General features: G+C 41.3%; 1 protein-coding gene across 17 annotated transcripts in view; it reads left to right on the plus strand.

Annotated features, from left to right (window-relative positions):
• DMD (dystrophin) overlaps positions 1 to 15720 on the plus strand; it is a 1901967-nt gene that overhangs the window by 554825 nt on the left and 1331422 nt on the right. For all 17 annotated transcript variants that reach the window (XR_008319265.1, XM_053308495.1, XM_053308494.1 and 14 more), the window contains 3 exons: positions 1066 to 1143; positions 5976 to 6068; positions 7134 to 7306. Coding sequence is in view for 16 of the 17 variants with exons in the window: in XM_053308495.1 (XP_053164470.1) it covers positions 1066 to 1143; positions 5976 to 6068; positions 7134 to 7306 (344 nt within the window). In the remaining variant the exon portion in view is untranslated. The remainder of the gene's footprint in view (positions 1 to 1065; positions 1144 to 5975; positions 6069 to 7133; positions 7307 to 15720) is intronic.

Genomic DNA, 15720 nt, shown 5'->3' on the forward strand with positions numbered 1-15720 from the left:
TTTAAACTAGAGTTGTGGTTTTAAATTGTTTTAAGGTTTTAATTTTTGTTTTAATTTGTTTTTTGTTGCTGAAAACAGCTCAGAGCCGGATGTTTGGGGAGGTGAATGAATGAATGAATGAATAAATAAAACCCTTTTCATGTAGATAGAAATTCTTTGATGATTTTCTATATATTTGAGATATATATATATATATATATATATATATATATATATATATATATATATATTGCCTTCCCAAAAATGGCTCAGGGCAGTTTACAACAAAATAAAAACAATTAAAATCAACTAACAATTAAGATCAAAACTAAATCAATTAAATGATTATAATTATTTAAACATTAACATCATTAACATTAAAATCATTTAAAACCAAAATTAAAAATTAAAAACCATTAATCTAATTAAAAGCCTGGGTGAATAAATGTGTCTTCAGTGCCGTTTAAAAGTTGCCAGAGATGGGGAGGCTCTCATTTCAACATGGAGTGCATTCCAAAGTCCAGGAGCAGCAATGAAGGCCCATTCCTGAGTAGCCACCAAACAAGTTGGCGGAAACCACAGACGAATCCCTCTAGATGATCTTAACTATCTGTGTGTGTCTGTCTGTTTTTACAAGCGAACAACTAGGTAAAATCTAGAAAACATCTGATTCACAAACACATTTTGAAAAAACATTAGGTCTCAGATGAATAGGTTCCAGCTAAGAAAGTCATCAGTTTCAAGGCCAGAGATGAATCAAATTACTAAAGGAAAAAGGGGGGTGATATTATTTTTATAGCTATGATAATGGTAACATTCACAAATTGATCAATGAAATGGTGGTATCAATCATAATAAAAACAATTTTAATTTGTCTGTTGTTGTCCTCCATTCAATATAGTAACTTAAATATTCAATAGATAGAAGTGTTATGAAAGTAAGTTTAACGTTGTTGAGTTCTTCATCATACTCTGGTATAGTTTTACAATGAAAATTATCTAACTGTCATAGAGAGATTTTTAATTTTGATGTATAGTATTACTTGGATTTTTTTAATCATTGTAAATATACTACATATATTTACAGGGGAAAGAAAAGGGTTCCACAAGAGTTCATGCCTTGAACAACGTCAATAAAGCACTACAAGTCCTGCAGAAAAACAATGTAAGTAATCACTTGCAAAGCTTTGTAATGTGCACACAGGATTCAAAAGAGAGCTCAGTTACTGGAACAGGAAACACAGAGTTTGCTTCTGGTGTATGTTGCATAAAAAATGAGTTTCAATATGATCCCTTCAAATTTGGGAGGCCAAATAAATGTCCCACATCATCCATGGGTTCAGTAAGTTGCCTTGTACATGCAATGCTCTCTAAGCGTCAGTTCTCCACTGTACAGTTGTATTGTCTGTACAAGCCATAACATTATATTTTGTTTTCTTCAATGAAATAATTTACTGAAATGTCCATAGGAACTGCTGAAAGTGTAAGCATAAAGATATATTCCATGTCAAAATCCCCTCTCAATTAATGTTTACATAGGTATTCTTTCAACATTTTCCTCTTACAAGTATATCCTCTGTGACCAATAATTTTACTTGATCTCTTCAGTACCTATCAAATAATGTCTTGCTCAAGAAAAAATTAAAATACATCATAATTGCCACCTAATTCTAAAAGGAGAAATTGATACTAACATTATCAGAACATATTGTGACTCTACAGTACAGACGGCTTCTTCAAATTGCTTGAATTCAGATTAAGCTTAGATTGATTGCTTTTTTAAAATGTAAAGGAAAAGTTACTTATTCATATCACAAAGCCTCTAAAATCTGCATTGGATGGGGGAAATCAAAAATGGGGAGCAGAGGTAGGGCAGAGTGTAGGGCAGAGTCACGTGGTAACAGACATGCTGGCACGTTAATGTTTCAGTAAAAGCTTTATTGGTGGTTCCTAAGGTGGGACTTTATTTGGCCTCCCAAATTTGAAGGGATCATATTGAAACTCATTTATTATGCAACATACACCAGAAGCAAACTTGTCTTGACTCTATTGCTACTCCCTTCTGGGTACCCTACATCAATGCTGCCTTCATCCATGGCCAGCTTTCTGGCTACTGTATAAAACAATGCATGATTTTCACCCTATTCAAGCTAATTGCCTGCACTTAAGTCAAAGCATAGTCACAAAGTGCAGTGGCAATAATACTCAGAGCAAACGTGATAATACTACCCTTGTCTTCCTTATGCCCTTATCTTATTTTGAGTTTGTGATATTGCATTTAGGTGCAATACTCGCAAGTATATTTGTCTTTGCTTTCCAACTCCCATCCACTCCATCTCACCCAAATTATTCTATTTTTTTCAGCACGCTAAATAATAATAATATAAACTAGGGGCTTATTTATGGGAGGGGTCTTAGTATGGCTTTATTTGAAGCAGTTAACTAACCTGCATTCCACTGATCCACCACTAAATGCAACCCCAATTGTTTTCATCTTTCCCACCATATTAGGAGCTTGGGCAATTGGTGGGTATTTCCCACCATATTAGGGCACTGCTTGCCTTGGAGTGCAAAAAAAATTGCAACACTCTCCCTGCAAAACAAACAAAGCTTAGTATTTCTTATATATTTGAAAGACTACTGTTTTGTTGGTTCAAGGGATTTTGTTCAGGACTGGATATCAGTTATGATTTGTAGGTGTGAAAATGCCACCATACATAAAAAATGGAGAACTTGCCTTTTGAAGCCAACAGAAACAAAATGTTTTTAAACAAAGGCATTTTATATCATCTGAGAGTCACTGAGCAGCCAGATACTGTACAATGTACATAGATTTGTAGATAAGCCCTGTACCTGCTTATCTACCTTGGTTCAGAGAACAACCCTATCCGCAGTGTACCTGTACCACAGTGGTACACTGTGTGGAAGGGTTTATTCCCACATCCACAATCTCTTACCATTCCATTCAAGGTTATAACCTCCTCTGATACCTGCACCTCATTCTCCTTTTTCCTACTGATATATAGATCCCATAGTTGCAAGAGATTTCCCCTTCTTTGCATTGGTCAAACTTCTCCACACTCTCCCCCTTTGTGGTCACCAGGAGTTGACACCGACTTGATTGCATAACTTTACCTTTTACTTTATATCTCAGATGCGAGGAATGTAGCCAGATAGATACCTTTGCCCTTCGACTAGGAGTCAACACTGAACAAAATTAGAGTGCCAAAAGCAGGAGAAACACAGGGTTGCAGGAGTGTCAGCATGGCAGCAGTAGAGTGTAGAAATAGAATAGAATAAGAATAAAAAGCTCAAACTCTATAAGATTCTTAGAAACTTTAAAATTCTAAGTTTAAAAAAATGTAAAAATATTAAAATGTTAAACTCAATCAGATAAAATACTCTTTTCTTGCACAGAATAAACATCTGTAAATGACAATAGTGTAATCCCATTTTGTATCTATTCAGAAGTAAATCCCACTTGTTCAATGGGATTGAATTCCACATAAGTATACCTAAAATACTATTATGGAATGAAAAGGCAAAACAAAACTGAAACATGTATATTCTGCAAAAAGCAAACATCAAGAACCCTCCTTTTTTATAACTGCTTCTCTCATAAACAGAAAGCAATCTTATGTAGATTTAACTATGGCTTTATTTAGAAAACTCCCTTTTCTCCTCCTTTCTCTCTTTTTCTTTCTGACTCCACCCCTCCCCCACCATCTCTACAGGATCCCCACTGGGACAAACTTCTAATTAACAACACACATAAATGATTGCTAAATAGAATACAACAGTCCCCTAGCCATTTTGTAATTGTGACTGGAATTTCTGAGTCTCAAAAAACCTATCAACTTCTTATAAATTCTGGCAAGAAGGTTTCTGAGTGTAAGATTGGAGGTGTTACACCTTCCACCCCCTTTGCTCCAATGTGCTATGTCTCCCCATCCTAAATTTGGGCTGAGGGAATCAACCCAACAAGCCCTGAACACCATACTGGATAATTGTTCCCTTTGGTGCTTGGCTTGGGTGGATGCTAACAAAACAAAATGAATTCTTCTCAGTACGTTGTACTATTCTTCACAAAACTATTACAACACTCCCTAGTGTTGTACCAACAAAAATGATACCAACATCTCCGCCTGTAGGAAGTATTAATAGTTTTGGTTTGATCCCACTATGCAGCAGGCAACTTCTAATGCATTAGCATATGGAAACTAGGTCTAGAACTAGGAAACTAGGTCCAACTAGGTCAAGACACTAGGTCGAGACAAGAACAATTGCGGTCGCAAAGTTCCAACCATGAACAAAACCATTTTGAGTGTTCCGAGCTTGGAACAGAATGTCCTTCAAATGAAAGGCCTGTTCTGAGCTCAAAATAGAATTCGGTGACCACGTGAAACATTTTGAGCTTCTTTTTGGACTCTAAAATGTTGCTCTTCTGGCCTCTGCACACATTTGGCAGGCACTGGCACTATACATGCATTGCGTGTACACCATCCCACATGCGTTGGAGTCCAAAATTGCATTCTTCTAGCCTCTAAGCACATGTGGAAGCCATTGGTACTGCACATGTGTGGCAGCACCACCACGCAAATAGTTGCCAGGCCAGAAGAGCACCATTTTGGAGTCCAAAATGGAGTTCGGAATGTTCCAACCCAACCAGTTGTTCCAACAGTTGTTCTGAGCTTGATACGAAACAAATCCATCCCGTTCACATCCCTAATGGAAGCACTAAGGCATATCTTTTGTTTGTTTCTTTTTAATTGTTTTGGGGTGTTTTATGTTTTTAACGTTTAATTGATTTTAAGGTTTTTACATGTAACTTCTATGGAATTTAATTGCATTTTAACTTTTGTAAACCGCCTTGAGATGCATTGTGTAAGGCAGTATAAAAATTGAACAATAAATAAATAAATTTATATCCATCTAGATTTAAAATAACACATACTAATACAGTCACATGTAATAAACATGGACATTTTTGCTCCTTATTAGTCAAGAAGTAGCAGCTTATTCCTAGTGCCTACCCATTATTCATTTGAATCTTGAAAACAGAATTTTTAGAGTAGTGCCTTGCTCAGACTTTTGATAGTGTCTCTCCCCTCTTTGAAGATTTTTCAAATTAAGTTATGATGAATTTTAAATTCTGTTATATGTTTCCTGCTTCATGTGAACTGATGAGAGACATGAAGTATCTAAGAAGACCAAACCATAGGCTGAGCACACATGACACTGTCACCTTGAAGCTAAACAGGTCTAGATCTGCTCAGTGCCTGGCTGAGTGACTGCGTGGAACTTTGTGTATGCTTACTTGGGTGGGGAAGGCAAGATATAAATATAATAAATATTACAGGGCAACTCATATAAGAAAAAAATTAGTTCATACTTATTAATGGTGAATCGGTAAGGTTCTGACATATACAGTACGTTCTATTCTTTCCCCCTTGCTGCATATTATTATTGGATATTTTTCTGTTAAAAGTGCTAGAAATAGTTGTTGCTGGAACCTTAATGCATAACATGTGGTTGCTCTACAAAAACGTTTCATTAACAAGAAAGGAATATTTAATTATTTAAGCATAAGTTTATTTGCTAATGTTACATCCAAATTAATTGCATCTTCCTAAAATGACCTCTACTATTGGCTTTTGGTCAGATAATTATTTGTTCTGTTTTTCAAATATGCTCTGCATGTTTACTTGCCACTAAAAACCAAATGGTTTTCTCTAATTTCTCTTATATGCAAACAAACCTGCAGAGCTCTGACTTGATATATTTATAAAATGTGTTAGTTTGATCAGGTCTGCTTATATTTAATTCAACAAATATTTCTTTGGTCCATTGCCCTGGAAGTTTTATATTTCCAGGGCAACAGACCATAGAAATATTTGTTGGATTAAATATAAGCAGACTTCTATTACTATTATTATTTTGCAACATGGCATTTTTGCATCCAGTTGTCTAACCCCTTATTCTGCGTGGCTCTGTTAGGTAGATCTGGTGAATATTGGAAGCACAGATATTGTGGATGGAAATCATAAACTGACCCTTGGATTGGTCTGGAGTATAATTCTCCACTGGCAGGTGAGTGTCAAAGTCATTTGAAGAGCATTTTTAGGATGTTTTCCTAATGATCAAAGAACACGGTCTGCAGGGAGAGATGTGGGAGAAAGTAGGAAGGCAGTTTCCCTTCTAGGTAATGGGTAGTTATTTCTTTGCTGTGCAGAACAGGTATTTTAAATGAGTATTCTGACAATATTTTTTTAAAAGATATTTTAACATCATAAACATCCTTTAAAAGAAACTGACCTTGCTTTTTGCTAGGAAAGTTTGAAAAGCTTTACCTTTTTAAAGTTGATAATTGGACAATGGGGCAAAGTTGAATAGATATTTTTATCTATCTCATTTGAGGCAGAAAGAAGGGAGTTGTCATTCTTTGTTAGGGCAGTGGGAAACTCACTAATGCAAATAAAGTATATAAAATATGTAAATGTTTGTGTTTCCTGTCCTGAAATCCTAAGGAGCATATGACTAGTCCTTAAACATAGGACACAATATTGTGGTAGCCAAAATTTGGAACCAATGTATGTAAATCCTACTATAATTGTATTTATAATCCACTCATTAAATGTTATTAACACCAAAAAGCATACTTATTGTTATAGCTATCTGAATGAGAGCCTGTTTTCAGTGATTTGCTTCAAGCATATAGGTTGAGTTTGTTTGCTTACATGATGTCACATTTCAGTGCATTTTCAGTGTATCTATCAGCCTCCCTGGATGCAGCAAGCTAACAATAAATATTAATAATCAAGAGAAGACAAAAAACAAATTGATTTACCATTGTGCACCATGCTTATCCTGCTGTATATTTAAATAAATAAATAAATAAATAAATAAATAAATAAATGATAGTAGAGGAAGCAGTGGTCCTTTCTATTTTATATTAAGCCCTTGCATTCCTATACAAACTGTGTTGCCTCTGCATCCTTCCATGCATATTTTATGATGGGAGTCAGAGCTCACTGTGCTGAATATCCTGGTACTTAGAGTAGAGAAAAGGAAACTGGATTTGACTTGTAGGAGGAAAATGAGTTGTCTTTAATAAAAAAAACTCAACTACTGATGCAATTCTGTCTTCTAACACAGGTGAAAGATGTAATGAAAAACATCATGGCTGGACTCCAACAGACAAACAGTGAAAAGATCTTGCTGAGCTGGGTCCGTCAATCAACTCAGAACTATCCACAAGTCAATGTTATTAATTTCACCAGTAGCTGGTCTGACGGCTTGGCTTTCAATGCACTCATCCACAGTCACAGGTAGGACAAATGTCACAGATATCAAAATGCAGTTTTTTTCCAATAATGCTTTTTCATTTCTTAGCACATACAGATATAACATTGCTGTAGCAGACCAAGGTAGGGGTGTGTGGCCCAGTCCAAATGGGATCATATTCGAAACTGCCCAGCCCAGTCCAAGCTTGAGCTTGCCCAAACTGGGTCTGGTACAGTTCAGCTCAGCCAAAACAACTCATGGGCCAACCCATTTACAAGTAAAGGGGAATTCCCTAGACCAAGAGGTGGGTGGCAAAAGTGAAATATTTACCTTTAGTTTCTTGCTGGTGAGGATGGCGGAAGTGGCAATATCAGAGGCGGTGGTGGGGAGTTCTCCAACCCCCCTGCTAGCACCTCCACCCCCTGCTGGCCTCCCTAATGACAGGCTGAGCCAGTTGTGGCCCAGTTAAGGCCTCTGCACATCTGCAGTGGCCTGAACCAGCCTGCGCAAGCCTGGCCTGTCATTTGGGAGGCTGGCGGTGGGGGTGAGGGAGCCCCTGCTGCCACCTCCAATGTTGCGCCACCTCCACCCTCCTCCCCTGGTGAAAAGGGATTGCTCTGAGGCTAGTCAACCTACCCTGTCATGGAGATTCATGCAGCATGTTAGAGGGCCTTCTGCTTAGCAGTGTCTAGGTTATGGAATTTCTTACCTGCGGGGAGGATCACCTTGAATCTACTGGTAAAAACACATATTTTGGGTATGTATCTATCCCACATTAATGAATGTTGCTTTCTTTCTCCTTATTTGACTTAGGTTTTTTAATTATTATATATAATTTTGATATGTAACAGCAAAATAAACAAGAAACATCATTATCAAACATCAATGCAGTTTCCAATGCATACCCTCCACAGGAATCCCTTCCATATCCCCTCCCCACCCCCCAAATAAATAGAAAAACTAAAAAGATAAGCTAAAATATTTATATGGAAACCTTCGCAATATACAAAATAATGGCATATGAATTCAGTGTATTAAACAATATCAGTTTGGACACCAATCCAGAAATTCAGATCATATTGTCATGCCACTTGGCCTCTCCCACTCACCTCCCCCAGGCAGGGCCTCAGAATTTTTGAGCGGAGGGGGTTTGGTTCACCCAAGCCCTCCTCCTCCAGGCTCCTTGGGGTCACTGTGGCAGTCTCTCTCCGGAGGCTTCAACCACTCACCCTCCAAGTGCCCCACATCACTGGCTTAGCCTGCCTCAAATCCCTCCTGACAACTGATGTATCCCAAGCCTCCACTAATTGGATCTCCACCCTGCCATATCAGGCTGCTCTCACCCATATCGCCCTCAACTGTGCCTCTGTCTGCTGCTGTCTCCTTCCTCACTCGACCCCGGCCCCTCTAGCCCGGCTCCTTGATCTTGCAGCATCTCAGCTGGTCACTCATTGGGCTGCCCTGCCTGGCCGCCCACACCACCTGGGGCCTCTCCAACCCCGCCTGGGACCTCTCTGGCCTTGGCTGCTGAATGAACATTGGAGCCAGTAAGGCTGGCAAAAGCCCCTGCTGGACACATATACTCATGAATTTGGCCACATGTCCCCTTTTTTACAAAGGACAAGTACTCCTTGGCCACTAAGGCTATCATCTCTGTTTCGAGTCTTCAACATCTGGAGCTGATGTTCTTTTACAGTACCGGAGCACTCATATAAGCTCTCCCCATGATCAAGTGGGAAGGGTACCCTGTTTTGCGAGGAGGAAGCCTGAAAGTGTTTACATCCACGCAGATGATCGGCACCTTCTTCCTCGGCAGGTGAATTACCTGGCCAAATGAGTGGTGGCTTCACTCCTGCGCTCCCTCCAGAGCCCCGTAATGCACAGTGCTAGTTCATGGTGCATTTCTGGGATCCCCTCCCCACCAGAGTGTGCCTGCTGTGGCTGCAAGCAGCCACAGCAAATCCACCACCAGGAAAACAGAGTTAACAGAATGCTTGCTCTGTTCACCTTGTTTAAGGGGGAGGGTATTTAGCCAGGCTTGCCACTGAGCCCCTGCCAGGAGCTGTGAGGCTCCCAGTGATTCTCACATGCAGCGAAACCCTAGTTGGGCTTCCCTAGTCCGATTTTTGCTGTGTGTGAGAATAGCCTCATAGAGCCCTTTCTCCTGATTGGTGAGAAAGGGCTCCATGTTGAGCGGGAAGGAAGCCTTGAAATGCTTACCTCGCCACAGACTATCCAGGCTGCTCATCTGGGTGCAGAGATCAAGCGGCCAGCCGTGCAGCTGCCCCATTGGGCAGTGCAGAGGGTCAGGAGCCGGGGCATATTGTGCCCTCCTCCTGGAACTTCCATTATGCACTGTGCAAGTGTTTGGTGCATTATACCCCCACCATCGCTGGCCAGGAACCCTGCAGTCTCCTAGTCATGGCAGCCAGGGATGGCAACTGAGCCTAATATATATATATATAATAAAAAAAACCCCTAGGGATCACGAATGAAGAAACAAAAAAGCAAAAAGAAACCGTGATCAACAAAGGCCAATCATAACGGAACTAAACTAAAAAAACTGTATGAAGGTCAAAATCAAGGGCCTAAAATCAAGGCTAAGCAATAGCAATACCACTTACATTTATATACCGCTCTATAGCCGGAGCTCTCTAAGCGGTTTACAATGATTTAGCATATTGCCCCCAACATTCTGGGTACTCATTTTACCGACCTCGGAAGGATGGAAGGCTGAGTCAAACTTGAGCCCCTGGTCAGGATCAAACTTGTAACCTTCTGGTTACAGGGCGGCAGTTTTACCACTGTGCCACCAGGGGCTCTTGCTCTTGCTCCCTTAACTTCATTTTGGGTGCAAGCTTCAGAGGCATGCGTGCTCCCAGGTGGTTCTCATGGACTTGCTTAGCCCATTTTCCCCTGCATGTGAGAACAGCCTCATAGTTTGGCTAAAAGGAGGTCTCTGGTTGCATTCATCCATAGCAGGAACTGGCTTAGAACTGCAATTTGCTGTTAAAATTCTAAATGGGGGATCACATCACAGACAATCCTCCACCCCCTTTGGGAAAGTCCAAATGGCAGGTTAGAGTTTCCCCTCCCTCTTTGAGAACATAAGAACAGCCCTGCTGGATCAGGCCCAAGGCCCATCTAGTCCAGCATCCTGTTTCGCACAGTGGCCACCAGATGCCACTGGAAGCCACAGGAAGGAGTTGAGGGCATGTTACTCTCCTGCTGTTACTCTCCTCTCTCCTGCTGTTACTCCCCTGCAACTGGTACTCAGTGGCATCCTGCTTTTAAGGCTGGAGGTGGCCTATAGCCCTCCGACTAGTAGCCATTGATAGACCTGTCCTCCATGAAGTTATCCAAACCCCTCTTAAAACCATCCAGTTTGTTGGCTGTCACCACATCTCGTGGCAGAGAATTCCACAAGTTGATTATGCATTGTGTGAAAAAATACTTCTGTGTGTTGGTCCTAGATTTCCTGGCAATCAATTTCATGGGATGACCCATGGTTCTAGTGTTATGTGAGAGGGAGAAGAATTTCTCTCTGTCCACTTTCTCCCCACAGTCCTCTTTTTTCTAAACTAAAAAGCCCCAGGTGTTGTAGCCTCGCCTCATAAGAATAGTGCTCTAGGCCCCTGATCATCTTGGTTGCCCTCTTCTACACCTTTTCCAGTAATACAATGTTCTTTTTTAGATGTGGTGACCAGAATTGTATGCAGTACTCCAGGTGTGGCCACACCATCATTTTGTATAAGGGCATTTTAATATTAGCCATTTTATTTTCAACCCCTTTCCTAATGATCCCTAGCATGGGATTGACCTTTTTAACAGCTGCCGCACATTGAGTTGACACTTTCAATGAACTGTCCACCACGACCCCAAGATCCCTCTCCTTGTCAGTCACCGACAGCTCAGATCCCATCAGCATATACTTGAAGTTATTTTTTTAATCCCAATGTGCATCACTTTACACTTGTCTACAATGAACCACATTTGCCACTTTGTCGCCCACTCACCCAGTTTGGAGAGATCCCTTTGGAGCTCCTCACAATCTGTTTTGGATTTCACTACCTGAAAGAGTTTGGTATCATCTGCAAATTTGGCCACCTCTCTGCTTACCCCTACTTCAAGATCATTTATGAATAAATTAAAAAGCACCAGTCCCAGTACAGATCCCTGGGGGACCCCACTTCTTACTCCCCTCCATTGCGAAAACTCTCCATTTATACCTACCCTCTGTTTCCTGTCTTTCAACCAATTAGCAATCCACATATGTACTTGTCCCCTTATTCCAAGACCACTAAGTTTCCTCAGGAGTCTTTGATGAGGAACTTTGTCAAAAGCTTTTTGGAAGTCCAGGTATACTATGTCAACTGGATCACCCTTATCCACACACTTTCAAAGAACTCCAAAAGGTTTGAGAGGCAAGATTTACCTTTGCAGAAGCCATGCTGGTTCTCTCCCAGCAGGGCCTGCTGTTCTACGTGCTTTACAAATATCCTTGAGGATGCTTTCCATCAATTTGCCTGGAACTGACGTTAAACTAACCAGCCTGTAATTTCCCGGATCGCCCCTGGATCCCCTTTTTACAATCGGTGTTACATTAGCTACTTTCCAGTCCTCCGGTACAGAGCAGGGATAAGTTATATATTTTAGCAAGGATGTCGGCAATTTCACATTTGAGTTCTTTGAGGGCTCTTGGTCTTGGCCATCCGGCCCTGGTGATTTGTTAGTTTTCAGTTTTTCCAGACAGTTTAGAACATCATCTCTTGTCACTTCTATCTGACTCAGTTCTTTAGCCTCCATCCCCGAAAAGCCTAGTTCAGGAACAGGTATATGCTCAGTATCCTCTGCCATGAAGATGGACACAAAGAACTCATTTAGCTTCTCTGCAACCTCCATATCCTCCTTAATAATCCCTTTGACTCTCTCATTGTCTAATGATACAACCACCTCCCTGGCAGGTTTCCTGCTTCTGATGTATTTAAAGACTTTTTTGTTATTCCCCTCTGTACGTTCTGGTCCTCCGAGCTTGGTTCTGCCCACTTAGATAGCCCTGCTATTGCTAGGCTATTGGCATGGCTTCACAGCTCCAGGAAATTGCTCACAATTGGCCAGGAGCTTGGAGGGTCTGTTATTACTGACTGTGATTACAGACTTCAAGTAGTGCTCCCCTGGTAGTGCTACTGGCCCTTTAATCATAAAAGCAGCAGGATCTGACATGCCTGTTGGCAGGCAGAGGAAGTAAGAAGTGCATGGAAGGGGGTGTAGCATTTTGTCAGGAAACACACCATGGAGTGCTGGGTAAACTCTAGAGAATGACTGCTGTTGGTGGTGCTCTGGGCTTGACTTTCATTGTTTGTGGCCACTGCTTAAACCTGTAACCACAGTTATAGCAGTGGATGCATGTAGACAACACAACGACCCCTTCTGACAAAGGTTTAGAGTGGTTAAACTAAGAAGTAATCCCAGCTCCAAATTCCAGTTTGGGAAGTCAACTGGACCCTGTGGTTTGGATGCAAAGCCTCAGACATCAATTTTACATAGGTGTCAGCATTCAGACATTGCACAAAACCAGAGTTACAGGTTTGTCGGCAACCTGTAACTCCGGTTTCATGTGATGTCTGAATGCAGCCTATATGGCACCTGTGCTTCAGCCAGCTTTCTCATGAATAATTCCCAACAGTATACTAACTAATGTAAACTTGTAAGGAAGAATTAAATTATAATTCTCTTTATAACTCCCATTCAAAAGATGACTTTACAGGATCAGACCAGGTGAATTATGTTTGCTCCTGGAGATCCACAATTATTTTTATTTTTATTTTTTTAGGTTAGATCATGTTTTTAATTTTATTGGTTTTTATTTTACATTGATACAAGCTGCCTTCTGTGTTTTTAAAAAGGTGTGACAAATATTTTAAACAGAACTGTGGAGAAGAACTGACTCTAGTTTAAGGGAACTGCTCCATGGTGACTGCAAACACCCCTAATTATGTTCAGGCTTGTGTGGGAAAATTATCAAACTAGAATGGAGCAGTTCCATGTCAGAACAAATTTGTACAAAGTTCTGGTCCCAGGGAAATGAACTGGCAGAGAATAGGTTGAGATTTACAACTACAATTGGTTTATTGAAGGGTTTACGGGTACAGTGAAGAAGGAGTTGATTGAGGCAATATTATTACTAAAATACATCAAAGAGATTAACCAGGTAACTTGCCAAGAGGCAATTTAAATTGGTGTCCAAATTAAGTGACTCCAAGCTGGCTAGAGAAAGAAGGCTTTAGAGAAACAGGTGTCTGGATTTGGAAAAACACAGGGATAAGGAGAAGCCCAGAGGAGTGCAGTGGTAATTACACTACCTTCTCCTTATGGCTCAGGTGCAGCCGGAGGACCTCTTTCCTCATGGATGATCTGGGAACTGAGAGGCAGCAGCAGAGAACTGAATGTCATTCAAGGGTTAGGAAGCATGAATACATCCAAAAGGGGTCTGGTCTTGTGTAGCTAGCTTCTCGTAGCATTGAGGTGTGTTGCACAGATCAGGAAAGGCCAATTTGGAGACTGAGAGCGGGAATGGCACGAAAAGCAAGACATGGCTTGTTGTCAATCGCCCAGACAGTGGGTGGCTGCAAAGTGTAGAGACCAAAGTAAGCACACTGGTTTATGAAACTAGGGCGAGTTCTAGCCCAGAATGTGCCCCGGGGCAAAATGCTGATTTCTCCTCCTTCCTGAGGAGGGGAAATCCTGTGGATCTCAAAATAATCCATTGTCTTTGATGGTTTGTGCTAGAGTATGCCCAGTATTGTGAAAAGGTCAAGAACAACCTGTATGTAAATAGATTGAATGGATGTGCAAGGTTTTATCTGTCAGAGGGGAAAGACCCAGTAAACTATTCAAGTTCTTTTAATGAGCTTCCTGAGTTCCTATGGTCCATCAACCTCTTTTGTTGGGGAGGGGGAGCAGTGTTTAAATGCCTTATCTGCTTTCCTGCTGAAATGATTAGTTTAGCTTGTTTGATGCAACCAAGAAGCGGAAGTAGCAGGGTTGTTCTCTGGGCAGAGAGACCTTGAAGTTAACTTTGAGGCTAACTCAGGTGTGCTTAGACATTCCCAACAGAGGGAAAGGTGCAAGTCTAATCTCCTTCCAATTCTCATGACAGCTGGTGAACCTGGGTGTGATTGTCCCACTGTCTGCTAAGTGACCTGTCCTCATGTATCAACAAATGGTGTTCCCACAATCCCATGATGGTCTGAGCATGTTAAGAGTGGGAACTACAAGCCTGACATCCCAAACATCAGCAGAGAGGCTTCTGGGAGCCTGCAGAAAGGCAGTGCTGGTGACACAGGCTCATAGGAACTTAGGAAGCTGCCAAGTACTGAGTCAGACCATTGGTCTATCTAGCTTGGTATTGTCTTCACCGACTGGCAGCGGCTTCTCCAAGGTTGCAGGCAGGAATCTCTCTCAGCCCTATCGTGGAGAAGCCAGGGAGGGAACTTGAAAACTTCTGCTCTTCCCAGAGTGGCTCCATCCCCTGAGGGGTATATCTTGCAGTGCTCACACTTCTATTCTCCCATTCATATGTAACCAGGGCAGACCCTGCTTAGCTAAGGGGACAAGTCATGCTTGCTACCACAAGACCAGCTCTCCTCTCCTGAGGGCTCTTTTCCCTCTGTTTGAGAACCCACTTTACAGGGTGGTCTATAATGCGATTGCAAAGCAATTGCTTGCTCTTAGGAACATAAGAACCTGCTTTATGCTGAAGCAGACCATTGGTCCATCTAGCTCAGTAAAGTCCACACTGACTGGCAGTGGCTCTCCATAGTTTCAAGCAAGAGTCTTCCCCAGCACTATCTGGAGATGGCCAGAGTGAACCTCGACCACTGAGCATCCCCCCTACAGCCCCATTCCCTCTTGTCTTTTCCTGCTCCATCTGCCCTTGCAATAAACTCTTCCAAGACCCATTGTAAAATAAATGTTATTTAAATTGGAAAAGAATGTAGTGGTGGTGGTGGGGGGAATGTCTTGTTCAAGCTGCTTAAGAGACTGTATAGAGATGTTCCTGGCCATTTAACAGCCACCCCTGTGTTCATACATAATAGCAACATGCATTAGTTGATAGCTTCCAAGACAGTTAATAACAGTGTGATGTTCTAATTACACACCTTCATAGTGACAGCACAGCAAGACAATTTATTATTTAGGTATTTGAAGTCAGCAACGGTGACCTTAAGCCTAGCCTGAGAGGGGCACCTAATATTATGTGGCAGCCTACACAATAGAGCACTAATTTAACTACATTGCTGCAGAATTGCTATTATCACCATGGTTAGCAGGGCCAATTGCAGTCCTCCAAGTACTTACTTTCAAAGCAGACACTTAAGAGTCAAAATAATTACTTCACAATAAATAGTGCGAAAATTGCCACTGATAAATTTCCTATAGGCTCTGTTTTACGGGG

This window comes from Hemicordylus capensis, chromosome 3 (assembly GCF_027244095.1).
Source record: "Hemicordylus capensis ecotype Gifberg chromosome 3, rHemCap1.1.pri, whole genome shotgun sequence".
Lineage (NCBI taxonomy): Eukaryota > Metazoa > Chordata > Lepidosauria > Squamata > Cordylidae > Hemicordylus > Hemicordylus capensis.